Source organism: Triturus cristatus, chromosome 11 (genome assembly GCF_964204655.1).
Source record: "Triturus cristatus chromosome 11, aTriCri1.1, whole genome shotgun sequence".
Lineage (NCBI taxonomy): Eukaryota > Metazoa > Chordata > Amphibia > Caudata > Salamandridae > Triturus > Triturus cristatus.
This window is the reverse complement of record NC_140594.1, coordinates 1005498140-1005515928: the sequence shown is the minus strand read 5'-3', so window position 1 is coordinate 1005515928 and position 17789 is coordinate 1005498140. Positions and strand designations below refer to the sequence as shown.

At 42.0% G+C, this 17789-nt stretch overlaps 1 protein-coding gene across 2 annotated transcripts in view; it reads right to left on the bottom strand.

Moving 5' to 3' along the window:
- GOLIM4 (golgi integral membrane protein 4) overlaps positions 1 to 17789 on the bottom strand; it is a 311354-nt gene that overhangs the window by 9693 nt on the left and 283872 nt on the right. For both annotated transcript variants that reach the window (XM_085635164.1, XM_085635165.1), the window contains 3 exons: positions 13209 to 13376; positions 9337 to 9405; positions 8396 to 8476 (listed from right to left, as the gene is read on the bottom strand). In XM_085635164.1, coding sequence (XP_085491290.1) covers positions 8396 to 8476; positions 9337 to 9405; positions 13209 to 13376 — 318 coding nt within the window. The remainder of the gene's footprint in view (positions 1 to 8395; positions 8477 to 9336; positions 9406 to 13208; positions 13377 to 17789) is intronic.

The following is a 17789-nucleotide window of genomic DNA, read 5'->3' as shown; positions in this document are numbered from 1 at the left end:
GTTGAACTTCACTTACTATAATCCTGACATACAGATGGTGACCTGGTAGATGAAATGAAGGCTTCTTTAAGATTTAGAGAGGCCATATGGTATCCCAAAGCGAACAATAGGAGGACATTGTGCTGTGTTGGCATTTTGAAATGGGTCGACGTAAAGTAGCAGGTAAGCGCTCGTAGACTGACAATGGGCCACAGTGCTTCCTCGTACTTGGGGATTAGGAATTAGAAAGCGTAGAATACAAGCCCTTGCTGATAGTTGGCACAACAGCCATCATTCCTTTAACGACCAGTGCATTTACTTCCTCCAAGTGTACCATGCACAATTTAAGGTTGTCAGGTTCAGATGTTTGGAGAGGTGGTGTGAAGTTCTATGCATTAACTTTGGGTGATGGTGGGGAGCACCCACTGGTCTGAGATTTCCTCTTATTGATGGAGGTATAAGGTTGGTTGATCAGAGAGGGGAAGGATGGGTATGTCAATGCTCGTTAACACAAGTGCCTCTGCCCTCTGTTTTTTGAGCATCCCATGCCCCAGAATCTGCCGGTTGTGTGCTGCCCTGGTTTCTTGCTGCTAGGCTTCCTGAAAGGATGGCTGTGGCTTTTACTTCTGTGTAGGCACAGTGAACAGTGCTTCTGAAGCGACAAGGATTTGTGCTTTATCAAACCCCGATCTCTGCTGGTCTTGCAGGAAACCCACGACTGCTACATGTTGAATGTCAAAATCTATACAGTAACATACAAATCTTTTATATTTCGCTGCGTACAAGCCCTTGCTGTATCTATATCTTTTTTGATCTTTCCCAACATTATGGACAACTATACCCAAGCATTATAGTGTAACAAAGTCTCATTCAGGTGCTTAGATGGTTTATCCACTGCATTAAGGGCACACCTGAGGATTGCGTTGGAGATCACTTTCCCATCTTCTACAATCGTCTTTGTAATCTTGCTGAGCATCTCGAGGAGACAATTTGATAAGTTGTTTCACCTACTTCCAGTGGGAGCGTGCATACTGGTGACAAGTTTTTCCAACTGTATCAATCCTCATGCTCTCCATGTCAGGAAGTGGAATGACCTCTGTGCCATGCATACAAGTTATTTTCCTTGCAGTGTGCATAACAAGATAGTTAAGTGGTGCAAACCCCCAAATTTACATTTTTTTCGTGGTCTGCTGACTTACATCTCCTTTTCACTCTGGGAGGAATACTCGTTTTTACAGGGTCTTTGAAGATTTCTGTTGACTGCGAGCCTAGATTTGAGCAAGTGGTAGGCTGCTGCTTTTATTAATACAGGACAATAAGATGAGCGGTAATCTTGTAGAAAAGCCTTAAGCAGGTAGGGGTCTAAGGAAGAATTATTCAGTCCTATAAACATGCTAGGAATCATCTTGTTAGTACGGTGGCTCTAGGCCTTGGTCTAGGCGCAGTTGATCCACAGAATGGTCTTTATCGTGGTTGGTACAGCTCTGGGATTTGTGAGGTGAGATGGTGTTCTTCCTTCTCTTAGGAATGTAGAAGGCTCCAATTGCTAACTCCAGTGTGACTTTTCTTCTTGTGAGGTGCTGTGTAGTGGAAAGGGGAGGTGTCCATACCCCAATGACTGGGCACTGTTAACTGCAAATGAATGGCCTAAAATAAATATCTTGTTATTTAAAAGGCAGGCTGATGCTATGTATGTAGAAAGCCATCTAATTTTCTTTTAATGAAAGGTGTAGAACCCAGTGCTCAGAAGTCGCAAATATTAACTGAGATTCTAAATGCCAATACGCTGTTGCAGTGGCACTGCTGGCTAACTACATGTGGCACTATTTCATCTTGGATACATGAAGGTTGTGATTATCCAGCAGCAATCCTGTGAATTTGTCTTTCTTTTTGTTATTTTATTTTAAAAAATATATCTCACCAGAATTCTGCACATACGCGGAGAGGTTCTATGGTATTGTAAGAATATGAATGAAGATCCCATGATGGGAGCACCTAAGGTATTTCACTGTGTAGCACACCAAATCTTTCTAAATGTACCTCGATCAAATGTTACAGATTGGCCATCAGAGGAAATGCTAAACTGGGAATTTTCAAATGTACTTTCTACAATCATTTAATTGTGGCACAAAGAGGTGGATCAACTGATTAGTGTGCAAAGATGAACTACAAGTTTTCATGTAAGAGGTAGGATCAGACATGATGTTCAGTGAAGATGAAAACTGGAGTTTACCCTGCAGTGCTACTCTAAGTAGCCTGCTTTAAAGACATTTTTACGGTCTACTGTAATTTTTCCCTACAGCTGTGCGCATGTAAAAACATTTTTGTTTTCTCTGGACACTAGCAGCTGGCACACCTGCCACATGCTTGAGAAAAGAGTAGTGGGAGAAAAACAGCTAGACTGATAGGGACAAAAGGAGGGGAAAAAATGTAAAGAGACTGTAGGTGTAGTTAACTGCTGGAGTACATCTCCTTGACCAAATAAAAAGGGTTCTGCTTTTCTTTTTCTAATACACTGCTTGACATTGCCCACCTTCTGTGCAAATGGAAATGCAGGTAGAATCGCACTTGTGCACATATAGCAGCAGGGTTTTGTAAAGAGGTAGCGATTAGATGATAAGAGTCAATGAGATCCCCACTGCACTGAATCAGATCGATTTGAGCAAAAGTGCGTGGCATGGCAACAGCATTAACTTGATAATAAATAATGAATGTGTCTAGAGTACTAACTTATGTCAGCCAGCATTATTATATAAAAGTAACCTCTTTACCACTAAAACAGTTACATTAATGTTACACGTCACCAAACATGGAAAAGTAACCACCTTAACCTAAAGTGACCGGATTTCATTTAATGGAAAAATAACATGGGTAAGGCAGTTCCATGTAGCGTATAGGTTTACCTCTCAGAGACACAACTCCCCTAAATAACTTATTTGCTTGGTAACAGCAGGTTTCCTCAGCTATAAGAGCACAAAAGGGCCTTACGGTTGCTGCCTACTGGCTTATTCACTCCTAGTTCTAGGAAATGTCCACACTTATGTAAGGAACTGTGGGTCATCCTGCTCTAGATAAATGCAGGAGGTGGGTTTAGCTCAAGTGGCAGAAGTGGGAAGAGATGGGGTGGTCATTTAGAAGCCTACAGCGAAAGGTTACCGTCCCTGATAGGGATATTTGCCAATTAAGCAAAACCTGGACTACCCAGATTACTGTTGGATGGCAGGTGGAGAGGAATGCTGCGAAGCTGTCCTTCCAGAGCTTGATCATGGAGTGAACTGACAGACTGGTCTCATAGAGAAATGACAGACTCCAGAGAGGGAAACAAACGGTGAAGCCCATCAAAACAATGGATTCTGGAAAGAAAAACTATCCGAATATGGATTACTGTTGGTGATAATGGTTGCCACATAATACATATGTAATTAACTTGGAATGCCAAGAATGACTAAAGAAGATAAGAAAAGGCAAATGTAGGCCAGGAGATTTCTAAATTGAGAAAGACTCTTCAAAAGAGCTCAATAGCAAAACTCAGAACTGTTTTTTCCTTTACTGCACTCAAGTTGCCAACATTCTGGCCTCTTGGCGGAGAGGAGTATTTTTTTTAAAATAAAAGACAAAAACTAGAGCCTTGGGTAGAATGCTACCAGGTTCAGCAGCTGCCGGGCAGAGAGGGGCATCCCTCGGTTATGCACGAGAAAGTGCAGGCAGAAGAATTACTCCATCACCTTCAAAAGAACCATCTGATAGATCTGGGACAGAAATCTAAGAATGAGCCTGAGGACTGCAGGAAGTAAGTGGTCCCCAAGATGTAAAGTTATTTTCCCATCAAGGAAACAAAGATCTCTTAGTCTGGCCAATGTGGAAAATACAAACATTTCAAAAGTTAAGAAAGTGCATAAGCCAAGGTCTTAAGGCTTCAGCTCATGCAGGACATAGGACTGCCTGCTCAACTCATCAACATACCTTTTCTGGACTGCCAGAATGTGAGTAGTGTACAGGTGAATGCCCTAGCCTGGAGCAGGAGGCAGCTAAAAGACTCTAAAAAAAAAAAAAAAATGGCCAGGGAAAAGAGCCTCTGATTTTTCGTTTTATAAAATCCAATTGATGGTGTTGAGCACAGAAAACAACCTCTTCTCACTCACTAGACAGACCAGGGCTTTCAGCTTTAGTAATTTCAGAGCCAACCTATTTATGCGAAGCAGTCCGTACTGGCAGCAATAAGTACCACTGAATCTAGTGTCTCTGGTCCCACTAAGAGACCAGACCTAATCAGGAACACTGCATGTTTTTGGAAACGGAAAGGAACTACAGGGACACAAAGTTAAACGCAAAGCTCTCACAAACTGAAAAACTGCTGTAAAGTGGGGAAAGAAAGCAGAGGCAAGGCCAGAATATCTTCCCAGCTCTCAGGCTGATTAGCATACGTGTTTACTGCACCCTCTGCTACAGAACATGAAAGGAATTGAGCAGGTTCACAAACAGCACTGCGGATTGTGTCTGATGGAAAAACAGGCCACTGCCTGAATAGATGAAGCCATCATTATCCAAATGAAGTCCAATGTGTACTCTTCTCTCAGAGGTGCAAGCCTAGGTCTTTTTGCTTTAAATTCGGTATCGGATAGAGTTTGAGCATATTTGCCAACTATTTGTTAGGGGAGAGGTGTGGTGCAGCAGCCAGGGCAGCTGACTCCGGAGCACAGGGCTCACGGTTCGATCCCCGGCTCCAGCGGCAACTCAGCCCAGCACCATGTGACTCTGGACAATAGCTCTGGACAATAGCTCGCTTAAATTTCTCCGACGGCCCCCAGCGCCTTGAGACCCTTCGGGATGATTTGTTTGCGCTTTACAAATACCGGGTTATTTATTATTATGTTGTAACGATACCATTTTTGAGCATGTATATCTTATAGCATTGTTGTTAAAATGTCACAAATTTGCTGTCTCCAAAGTTACATCCCTTTAAAGAAAACCAAAATATAAAAAAAATAATAAAAAAAAATGTTGTAGTGCTTTTACTGCAGGAAATAAGATGTAAGGCCTGACAAAGAATGGCAAGGGGATGGTGCAAGATTAACCGCGAGGGGAAATAATGGAAACAACACAAGAACATATGCCCCATAGGTGGGCCTGTGAGGTAATGAATAAGAATCTCATGCATCTGCAACCATTTATGAAATGCGAGTTGGCCCAGGAATGCGAAACTAGAGAGCCGATACCTCCAGCCGATGAACTGCCAATTCTGTGAACTGGAAGCATTTCTTGACTCAGCATAACAAGAGGAAAAGAAGCTTGAACCCAAGTGCTGCCCATTGTAGAGGAAACATGTAAAACACGGTCTCCAGATCATCATGGGAATGTTTCAACCTTTCAGATCAAAATAACCAGCAGACCACTTCACTACCTACAGATTAGTCCAACAGAACGGACTACCAAGGAAATAGGAATATGCAAAAAAGAAAATATGTCAAAGTATCTTGGTAGATACATGAAGAATTGATGAAAGGGCAAACAAATTGTTGGGATGGAAAGGTCTTCAAAATGGTAATGGACAGGTACCACTGCCAGAGTACCCAACTGTACGGCTGCTGGGATACCAAACACTGATTGTTACTGTCACAGGTAAACAAAGATCATGCATGTGCACCATGGCTTTGGCCTGTCTCACGGATTGCGGTCTTGTGAGGACAAGGAGGGGCACCCAAAGAGCTACCCACACAGAGGTGAAAGGCTACTGCTTTAACCAGGAGTTAAGCAACACCAACATGGTGGTGGCAGTATACTGTTTAGTAATCAATAGGATTAAACAGGTCTTTATTAACCTAGGTCACTGGAGTGAGGCCTACAGACTTATTCACCATTTAAAAAAAATATTCTGCTGCTGTGTGCTTAATACAGTACAGGTATAAAACCGTGCTGAGCAGTGCGTGCATTGTGAGTGCATGTACGGGGTGTATATATCCTTGTGAGAAGTACATTACATGAGAGATGTAGTGCTGTGTAGTGTGTGCATGGTGAATACATGTACTGGGTGTATGTGTACCTATGAAAAGTACATTAAGGGTATAATATTGTGCAGCAAGCACATGAGGAATGTGTGTGATGATGGACTGTGGGCCTGCAAGTGGCACCTAATGGCACAATACAGAAAGGCTACTGTACTGAGTAGTGTGCACAAAGGAAATATTTGTGCTGGCACAGAACATGGAGGTAACAGGCCTGCCAGGTAAAGACGTGAGGTAGAGGAATCCGTCTCAGACAGATTTATGAATTGATACATTCCTGTGAACTGCGTGGAACACACTGGAAAAAAGAGCACGAGACATCCCCTGTACACTTCAAAGGGTGCGCTTTGATTTCAGGGAGAGATCATAAGGAAGTGGCCTGGACATATCTAAGGAAGGACATGGGGCTGGTAAGAGAATCATAAAGAGTAGGGCCGGGAGCACAGAACAAAACTTTTGATGCACATATCACTGTGGCCGACATCCATGTGTAAACCCAGGTCACTCGTATGACCTGTGTTTTTTGGGCTATCTGCTTCGGAGTCTCACCTGCTGTAACAGTCTTTTCAAGAGGAAGAGGAGAAGTCTACACTTCAAAAGAAGTAGAACCCCAACATAAAGCTTCAATTACTCAGACCCTACATCACATTTGGTGTCTGGACAAGGACTTTAAGAAGGGGAGGCTCAGACCTCAAAATGTGTAATCTACCAAGCAGGGACAAGGGCTGTGTGAGGAGGGGAATCTCTGCAAGACTCGTGCCTGTGACCAGGACTGGGGGCCAGGGTCTGCTAGTCTCCTTGCTGGGTGAGGAGACATCACCCAGGGAAACCAAGATCACCTTCTCTGGAGCCTAGAGCAGCATTGCCTGCCTGTTTGCCAAGATCAGTGTGTCCTGTGACAAGGGGAGAGCGTTGGAAGGAGTGAGAGCCAGTGGGGAGCTCGGTCTCATGGTGTTCCAGTTTAACGAGATGGCTGCTGCACAGAGTGGGTTGTTGCTTGGGTGCAGAATCAAGTTGGTGACCCCTGTATGCCAGGGAGGGCTTCCGTGAGAACAGCTATGAGCAGAGTGCTGGGAGGGCAGAGTAAAAGTTTGTACTGCATCATTACAGCGACCCCATATGCCAGGGGGGCATGCTGTACAAAATACTGCGAGATAACGAGGGACGAAGCCTATATAGAACCTTAGCTGTGAACTTGTATGCCAGATAGGGTCGCAGTGGTACAGGCTACTATGCGGTGAGAGCTGGCGTCTCGGTAGGTAGTGTTGTGAGAACTCTGTATGCAAGGATGGGCTACCGGTATCAAGAGTGCTTTGAGGTTCGGGCGGCCGCCCAAGAGCTGTGAAGTCTTGTGACCCATAAGTCACAAGGAAGGATCGAAGACTACACTGGGCCCGCCCCATGAACTGAGGAGGACACCGTGGGTGCATCGCTACATCCCTCAGACCCTGATTGGGAGCACTGGAATCCAGCCAGTCCTCTCCATGGACCTTACCAAGCAGAAGTAGAGCCAGAGCATCTCCAATTGGGGCTGGTCTTGACAATGTAAGTTCACAAGAGGGCCTACATTTTTTGGGTGCCTCTGCGTTTCCCAAGTCCAACCAACTTTCCAAATAGGACTGGAGCCTTTGAGAGTGTCTGCAGATGGGGTACCCGCTGAGACCCTGCATGCATCCTCGCTGTTGGAATGGGTAAGATTGGTTACGGACCTATCTGGCCCTGGGTAACTCGCTGCAGAACTAAGACACTTTTGACTACTTTCTAAGTGTCAGAGTGGACTCCTGAGTTAAGGCTTACTAGTGAGTATTCCCTGGATGCGGCCACCAATGAGTGTGGAATTACTCCAACCACATTACGGAGAGCTGATGGAACAGAGATTTGCCAGTGAAACACTAGAACCCTGACAGCAAGGGGAAAAGTGTTACTGTTTATCCATGTCATACATTTCTGTGAATGCTTAGAGTTAGAAATAAATTAGGGATTTTTATTATAAAAATAAGTATTTGACTGGCCATTGTTTTATTGACACTGCTGTGTGCTCTCGTGTTCACTAATTTGTATTCATACTTCTCCTCTAAGGGAGCCTTTGACTGCTGATCCACAACTAGCACTGAGAGTGAAGTGCAGAACAGGTACATGACCCAGCTGCTCAGAAAACACAGTAGATCGGGCCCTGGGACATTAGGAGTAAAAGGCCTCAACCATCATGGTTGGACAAAATAACCCCTGCATGGCCATCTGAAAGGGGTTCTGACACAAACCTTTTACATTTTGGAAGTAAGCTGTCTTTTTTTTTTTTAAAAGATGAAGACTTCAGACAATAACAATGGAATAGAAAATCTACAGACATTACTGGTTTGTGTAGAGCTGTATTTCCTGTGATTTTTTTTTCCGCTTGATGACAGAATACTCACGTTTTCATCATTTTCACCATATGGCCCTTCTGCATTCATTTCCTCTTGTCTTTTCTTCTCTTCTGTTACATCCTCCTGTACCTATAACATGGATAATGATTAAAATTATCGAAATGCATTTATGACATTACATTAACCGTTGTTCGTAGTTTAAAAAAATAAAAATCATGTTTTAAAGCATTTCCTAATCTTCTGTGCCTCAAGTGAGTTGCTGTGGTTTGATTCTCCAGCAAGCCAGCTATGCAGACTGTTAGCTTATACATTACTGTCTTAGACTGCCCACAAGAGAAACTGAAACTGTTACAAACCATGTAAAATTATGCTCAGAGATCGGATTTGGGAAGTCCCACACTGTCAATATGCTATGCATCGACAGATAGTATACCACGCGTACTGCTGCTTTAAGAGCACTCTACACACATATTGCATGACATTGTGTGCCTTTTAGAATAGGTGTTCACCTTCCTGAAATGTTTTGGGAGTCTTGACAGTGCGTGACCTAATGCAGGAATAGTGTACTCATTACCGGGGTTGCTACCATTCATTTGTCCTGATGAAGACTGCGATAAAGTGGTTACAGGGGGTTGAAATGTCAACGTCTTGAACTGTTAACTATCATTTATTGTGGACTTATGTACAGCACACTTAATAATATGGGAGCTCTGTATGGTCAACATTGTACTACCAAAAAGTTGACTGGTTCCACCATTTATCACCTTTGTCGCATCTGAGCTGCACTGCATCGTTGTTTTGGTGCACCTTTTGTCGAATACTCATGTATCTTTGAAACAAGTACGCCATATATATATATATATATATGTTAGCCTTAAGGTTCTCTCAGTGTGTGTTAAATATTGGTCATACACAAATGATCAACTGCTTTGTTTACCACGTGAACTCCGGAGATTAAGAGTATTATTTCTCATTGTACATTAACTTACTTCTTCTTCACCTTCTTCTTGATATTGTTCGTCAAGGTTATCCTCTTGTTGATCAGGATTTCCTGCCATCTGAACAAAAATACAAAAAAGAAACATTTTCTGAAAACAACAATTTCACTTTTTTGGGCGCAATTATTTCTGAGTATCACAGTCTCTGCGTTGCCAAACGTCTAAAAACAACCGCAATGATGAAATTAATGATTTAATGGAGAGCCACATGCTATAATCCAGGAAAAATAAATGGTTAAACGTCTACAGCAGCTTTCTTCCATACACAACCAGTAACCATCCTACTTAAATAGTAGAAATCAGGGATACATCTGACTGCGAAGCCGACAAGGGACTGCAGTCAGCATCTAATCCCAAACTACTTTCAAGAATGTTTTCTTACCCGGTGAGAAAAGTGATGAATTCCACCTAAGAGACTAAGTCCCACTGGCCATGCAGAAAATAAAAGCGAAGAAGTCTGCCAATAAACAAACCTGGCATCCTGTAGAGTAATGGAGATCTAGATAACAGGACAATTGGCATTTATCTTATCTAAAAGTCAAATCCCTTATTAGCACGTGTTTACATATAGCAAACTATGCCTCTGTGCGCGCCATATTAATGTTTGTATTGATTTATAGGTAGGTTTCCTTCTAGCATTAAATACCCTGCCTTCTGGGCAGTTACAATCATGGTGATACAGATAAGAACGCAGATGGATAAAAGGTAAATGCTGCATTGCAGGGAATAAACTTCCTAGAGAAGGTGAGCCGGACCTCCCATATCCAAGTGTTACCATTCCCAGAAGATGGTCCTTCCTTTTACTGTTTTGGTGGTCCCAGACAGAAAACTAAATACGATGCTGATATTTAATGGGTTGAACTACTACTTTTCAAGACAAATGAGGATAACTGTATACGCCTCCCCTGAATGCAAGGTAAAGGCTGACCAGGCTTCTCTATAGACCAACAGTCCCAAGGCCTGCTCCCCAAGAAGCAATACAAATATGGTCCAAGACACTGGAATGGAAAGGTCTACCTATTGTGCCTCTGCCATTTCAACCTAGAAGGCAGGATCAGTCTAGGGAACAGGTCTTTAACAGTGGACAGAGAAAGTAAAACACAGGCTTTCCTGGATCTTCAAGTTATCCTGAGTAACTTAATAAACTTCCTTCCCAAGACAAATAACTCATGTCCTGAGGTGTCCCCTATCCTAAGGTAGGCAATATAACAACCATGAAACAAAACTGAACTAAGGGAGTAAGGAGTTGCCCAAAGAAGGCACGGGTGTGCAAGTCCTTCCCAGAACTAAGCCCTTTGCGGTGCCAGAGTGTCCACTCACAGAGGTGAAAGAAGCAGAATAAACCCACTGATGCTTTCAACACCACAGAAAAGTGAAACAGAGGTGATTTGGTAAAACCTGGTAGATGAATCCTGATAAATTACTGACTGCATAGCAGTCAGCGTCACTATGCATGGTAATGTGTTTGACTTGATATGTTTGTCCCAACATGAGTTGTGAGTGATCAGAACATGACACAAAAACACTAACAGCATTATTGCTAGTTGTTCATTAACTATTGTGCGTCGGGTCAGGCGATTACACTTTTTTTTTTTTAAAGAGAAAAAGCTTATGCATACTATGTATTTACCCTAAATCTGACCCACTTCCATCTTTCTTGGAGTACCACTGACTGCAGGTATTCATCCATTTACAGCAACTCAGGCATCTAAATGACTGATGGGCTGCACTTCCACATGTCTCTAAACAACATTTTTAATGGATGTATAAAAAATATTTGGGCCAACGCACTGGACGGAATAAAATGGTACAAAAATACAGCATAAAATGCGATAAAAAAAAAGAAAAGAATGCAACCGCAAAAACACCAAGTATTTGATGAAGAACACAGACGATGACCCTTTAGAAGACAATGGAGTGAATGCTAGCAGAGCTAGAAACTGCAGAAAGGGAGAGTACATTACAGTGTTATGGAGCGAGCAGAGAAATAACGGGATTGAGCATAAAGTGGATTAGGAGCGGTAAATCAAATTACATATAGGAGTGTAATTAGTTTTTAAAACTTAGAGACCACAAATGAGAGTTGAAAAGTGGTCCTGGTGAAAAGAGTCAAAAGTCTGGATGAGGTGGTCAGCTTCCAATGCACTCCTGGCCAATAGTAAAAGAGAAAGATGGGCCAAGTAAGGTTTGCTGAAAATGGATAAAATGATTCAAAGAGCTGGGTAAATGCAAACAGAGGAACTGACTAAAGACATGGACAAGACTGTGCAAGAGTGAAGGTAAATGAAATAGATCTGTGCGGTAGAAAGGTGATCAGTGCACAGTAAGTGCTTGCAGGTGAGAACCTCAGAAGGACAAGTACGCTTAAAACATTAGCAGAGGAGGAGCAAAAATTGGAATAAAAGACCAGGGATGGCTAGAGGGAGAAGAACAACACAGTTAAAAAATTTCAAAAGTGAAAACGCAACAAAACCTGATGGTTATAAAGGAGAAAGAAAGAAAGAGTTAGGTGTATGTGATGTGAGAAGATAATGAAGAAGAAAGGTATTTAAATGCTTAGGAACATTTAAGCCCGAATCTATGAGAAACAAGAAGGCAGATGAGAGAACAGGTGCCACATCTTCCATAATCTCTCACTCATAGGGAGACTGTTAATGGCACGCGTAAGCAACAAGATGGGGACTTCGAACAAAGAACAAATAGTAGGAGGGAATAAAAGCAGTGTAGAGAATCAGAAAAGTAGTAGAACAATAACTCCATGGTTAAAACAGAATGAAAAGACCCTACAGGCGAAAGAAGAAAATAAAATAGAAGACATTGGAGCAGTAATGAAAAGGTGGGGTGGTGGAGAAAGTGGTTGCAGAAGAGGCAAAAGATAGGGAACAGTGAAGGAGAAGGGGGAAAAAGACAGAAAACATGTTTGACAGCCCCTGGAATGTGGAGAAATAAGATAGAGGATGTGGAAGAACAGGAAAAGATATAAACAAGATGGGAGTCCACAATACAAATCAGGTGTCAACATTAAGCATATAATAGAGACGAACAGTAAAGACAAAATGGTGAGATGTAGAATTGAGAAGAAGGTTTAAGTCGCCATGAAGAGCAAAGAAATCAAATGATTAACAGGCCAGGACCTTGCAAAATAAAAAGAAAGGGGCGGGACCATAGCAAGTCAAAACAGTGGTTAAAATAAACGCAGTGATAATCTAATGAGGAGCAAACAGTAAGAAAAGGAATGACTGAGATCCTATCCAAGAAGAATGGTAAAACAGAGGACAAGTAGCCACAGCACCACATTACCAGTAGTACAGGGAGAATGAGAAAAGGAGAGGAAGAAGCTGAGAAAAGCAGCAGAAGTAGACTTAACAAGTGGGAGATCCAGGTTTCAGTGATGCATAAAAATTGACAATTGAGCTTAAAGAAGATGTGAGATGTGTGATCTGCTTTATACATAATCGAGTGATCATTCCAGAAAACACGGCAACGAGACTGAGGTGAGAAGCAGATACACTGATAGCTTGGAGCGTTAATACACCGCAACCTTGAAAGGGCAAATTACAGACACTGAGGATGAGTAGAAACCTGTTAAAGTGTTAGACATGATAAAGATAGGGAAAAGGCTTGAATGACAGAAAATAGTACAGAAAAGCATTTTGTTGCAGTCAATTTCCAATCATTTCCCAAACATGCCTGGTATTTCGCTTAAAATTGGATAGTTCATTTTATTTAAACTAATGTAACAGAACATACGCATATGTAGCTGTAGATGTCCAATCTATCAAAAAATGAATCTTATGAAAAAGGAAGTTGTGCTTGTGCTTAATAGAGAATTAAAGCAACTATCCCAAGAAATCAATATCTACCACTAAATGTTCCTCCACTTCTGGATTGTCTGGTTTCTGCGGAGACTGCTTTTGTTGTTCGATATTTTCAGACTGATTCTCGTCTCCATCTTGTCCTGCTTCTTCAAACTCATCCTCTCCTTGATTGTTGGGATCATCTGCAGGATTAACATCTTCCACTGCAGTTTTCTGTTAAAGACAGATTAAAAAGGTTTACTGCTGAGCAGACTACCCTCCCAATTGAATGGACTGTCCACAAATCATTGAGGTCCTCACAGCCAGAACAAATTGCTTCCTTCGATAATTACGCTATAAAGCTGGAACAAACTCAAAGACTAGTACTGTACAACTCAAAAGACCAATGAGGTCTCAAAGGCTATGTGCAGCAAGGAGGAAGCTTGTTTTAGTGGCGAAGAACCTGTTTTAGGCTGACTATGTGGAACACGCTTTTGGTTCCTCAATTATCAGACAGTGGCCAGACCAACCAGTCCCCCAAGGTTTCAATCACAGAGCTATGCATAAGGAGGGTGTATAGGAATGGGCAAATACTGTCTTGGAAGTATAAAACAAGAAGTGAGAAAACCAACGGGTCTTTGACGTAAGTGCATTCACATTTTTATGCTCTTCAAAAGCTGCAATCCTGCACAAGCTGTAGTACTCAGATCATTACTAGAACCACCGAGCTAGACCTGTGCTTTCTGTAGCAAGGTGCACGTCTTATGCCATAATTAAAGATCCCATAGAACTAACGTGCCCTCTTTCACAAAACCACCACCTCAGGGCAGCAGTAACATATAGGCACTGTAGAGACGGAGGTAGCTTTAGTATGGTAGATTAGGTAAGGTGGCTAGGTAAGTTACTGTAGGTATAAAAGCAAATGGTTACGGTACTTGGGCATCGTACGTATGTATTATAGGTTAGGTATGATACAGGCTGACTTTATTGTAGGTTAGTTATGGTATGTATGGTGGATTTGGTAAAGTAGATTATGTATGGTGGCAAAGTAATGTAAGTAGATTTGGTAGGTAAGGTGGATAGACTGGTATGGTAGATTAGGTATTGGCATGGCAAGTCACATATGGATAAGAAGTTGAACATTTTTGCCTGAAGAAGAAAAGTTTGAACATTTATTTAGATTTTTTGGTTTTTATAACATTGTTAACAAGTGCTTTGTTATATATCGGAGGTTGGAAATTGTTTACAATTCACAGCTTGAAATATAAAAAAAAATCCAGACCTGTAGGATAATAAAAACAACTGTTATATATAAAAGTAATACTGATTTTAAATGAACCCCTTTGGTGATCACTCTCTATTAGAAGAATTAAGCTGTACATTCAAATAACAGTGTTACGAAATCGAGGCAGAAGTTGAAGTTTGCTATGGTAGTGCTCAAATGGAACTTGTAATGATTAAGAAAATAGTGTAATCTTGTTCCATCTAGGTTTACATTGGAACTCCTGGAATCAGCTGAGCTGTGGCGCTAGATATGTGAGTGTGTCCCAGGGCTGATGCCAATAAATAACTTTAAAATCAAGGGAGAGGATGTAGCCTTACGGCTAGAGGGGTCAACCTTGAAGCTGGGGAACCGGGTTCTAATCTCGGCAACGACGCTCAACATCCTGTGATTCTGGGCAAATCACTTAATCTCCCGGTGCAGAACAAAAAAATGAATGTGTCCTCATGTAACGAAACTGGTGCTCATGTAAAGCGCTCCGATACCCGATGTATCGGGTCTAGTTCGCGCTATATAAAACTCTTAAAAAAAAAAAAAGTGTCCGAGGACTTCGAAGCCACAATTACACAGTAAAGTAAATATTTCACAGTAGATAAATGTGACAATGGGTCAGTATTTTTACAGAGTCGTAAAAGTCTGTCATACACATTTACTTTGTTAACAATAGAGTTGTGTACATCAAAGTGTGTGGTACCACGTCAGCTAGTAAAACAAATGAACCAGCAAGTGTGATTAGTGGATAGCATTGTGACAGTATACCCTGACAGGTTTAGGCATTCACACAGCAAGTGGAAGAGCCACAAGTCAGCAAGTGAATGCCAACAAAGGGAATACAACAAAGGGAACACTTTAGGGCTCATTTTCACGCTACAAATTGCAGTTTTAATAATAGACTACTTGATCCCATCACCAAGATCTCATGGAAAGCATAACCGTCCTAAAAATGCTACGGTCATGATCATAGCCCATCCAAGCAATGGCAAATTAGAATAAACACAAGATGACTGACCCAAAGCACACTCTGCCTCTTTTTCTTTTTGATGCCAACAGGCCTTGTCGTAATATACAGCTTAAGTTTTCTGCAGAGAGACCTCACAAAAGGCCCTTAGTAAACAGGCAATACAATGCTTTAAATACCTTCATCGGGCACGATTCAGAGAGGTCTGCTAATCATCATGAGTGCAAATTGCACATGCACTAATTACTGCACCCCAATGCCAAAACCCCTAATTACTGCTACAGTAGGGAGTGGTAATTAGTGGGTGCACCATTGCAACTGACTACAAGTTGCACCTCTGCAAAGGGGAATTACACGCAATTTGCATCAAACTACCAGAAGGGGCAAACTTCTCAGTCAGATGCAAACTGAACGCGACTTGTAATCGAAGGTGATTTCGCGTCTTTGGACATTCAGATTGAGATTGCCAGGCACTCCCTCAGTCCTTGAGCAGCATCAAGAACTGCTTAGGGAGGGCTAAGTAATCTCTCTAAAAAGCAGAGGCGCCAATTTATTTTTCAGATTTCAGTTAAGTGTTTTCACAATGTTGCCCTCTTCTGAGATCCAGGGACATGCTCAAAAGAAAGGAGAACCAAACACCACCTTTATTCATTCGGTTTTCAACTCTGACAAAAGCAAACTCCTTTAGCGCACACATGGGCAGAAAGGCTCCCGCCAACCCTATTTCACATGATGCCCCCAATCGTTAGCCGAGGTATAGATTCGGTTTTGCGGCGAGCCCATCAAGTCAATCTCCTCTACAGACAGATGTTTCATAAACTAAGAATAATGTTGTTTGCACTGCTAGCTTAACACTGTCAGTCTGGGCAATCGTGGTCATGACACAATGCTTAATCTACAACACATATTTACTACACTCTGCAAGGGGGAGGGGGACTGCAGACATTGCACTAACAGTAAAGTATTTAAAAGTTAACATTTACTCACTCTCAAATCTGCCTCCATTTGCCAACAATCTCAGTTTTTACGCATATACTAAAAATGTTCATTTGTGTTCCAACTTGCATTACTAAAGCAATTGGGTTTGGCAGACATCTTTTTCCGAGTATAGTGTACATTCTGTAGAATGCAATTAGAGTAAATACTGATTCACCCTGTTGCTCTTGCCTTGGACACCCAGTGTTTAAGGACAGCAAATTTTTGTGGAAGGATCCATCTCGCTCTGTGGGGCTTTGGGTTTCTTGGAATGGATTTCAGAGTTGGGCGTAGCAATCCTTCGCGCGAGGAAGGCAGGTGAGCTTCCAGGTTCATGTTGGAACACATTTTTTAACATTTATCTTTAGATACATTTTCTCAGAAAGTTCACTGTTAAAATCCTATCACAAGCACCTAGAAATTCCTTAGATTTGTAAATGTTTTTAGCACCACTTGATCTCTCATCCGGTTACTACTATACACCCACACAAAAGAAATGTATACAAAATATGTAGGCTTGAAGGAATTATATTGTTTCCAAGGTGTTAGGCAAACAAGCCAGTAACTAAGCACCAACCGCAATATCCTGAACATACAAAAAAAAAAAGCAAAAAAAGAACTCGCCCATAGGATTTTAGCAAGTCCACCTTCGAGAGAACCTTTTCCCTTTGCGGCACTGAGGTATGTTAAGGCATCTTCATGAGCATCCACAAAACTAGTGCTCCGTATTTTTACTTACAACTGTTCCCTGACTTTATGTACGAGTAACAGCTTACCATTCCTTTGTAGAAAAATACACGTTCCACAACTAAAGCCTACCACGGGATTGATACACATGTGAACTAGACTCCAGAAACCATTCAAAAATCCACCTGTACAACTTTCATGTGAATTTCAGGTGTTTTAGTCATGTTTTTCTCTTTTAATTCAGCTTTTGCTCTACTTCGATGACATTTTTATTCAACAATAAAACACAATTCAAAATGCATTTTGGGCTGTGGACCAATAAGCTGGTGAGCGTCATTTACCAGTATTGGACCAAATACAAGCTGGCCAAAGCTGTATCCCTTCGGGAACAATCCTCGAACCTGAAGACAAGTGGTCCGAAGTTTCTGCACTCTGGATTATTGGACGCGGGGGATACCGGACCTGATCTTACTATCTGGAAATGCCAGCTGGAAATAAAACCAGGTTCTGGCAAGGCTGCAGGCGCAAGTGCAGCCTGGCCGCTGTTTGACCCACTCCTACATAACAGGGGGAGCTTGGAGTACATTCCCCAACCAAGCCACTGCTTACCCAGCTCTCCGACACTCACCAACCCTGGCCACACAATCCTTACCGCCCCTGCCACCAATGTACCACCTGCTAGGTACACGTGGTAAATAAAAGCAAAAGGTTCACAGGAATCAGGAATGAACCTGTGAATTTAGAA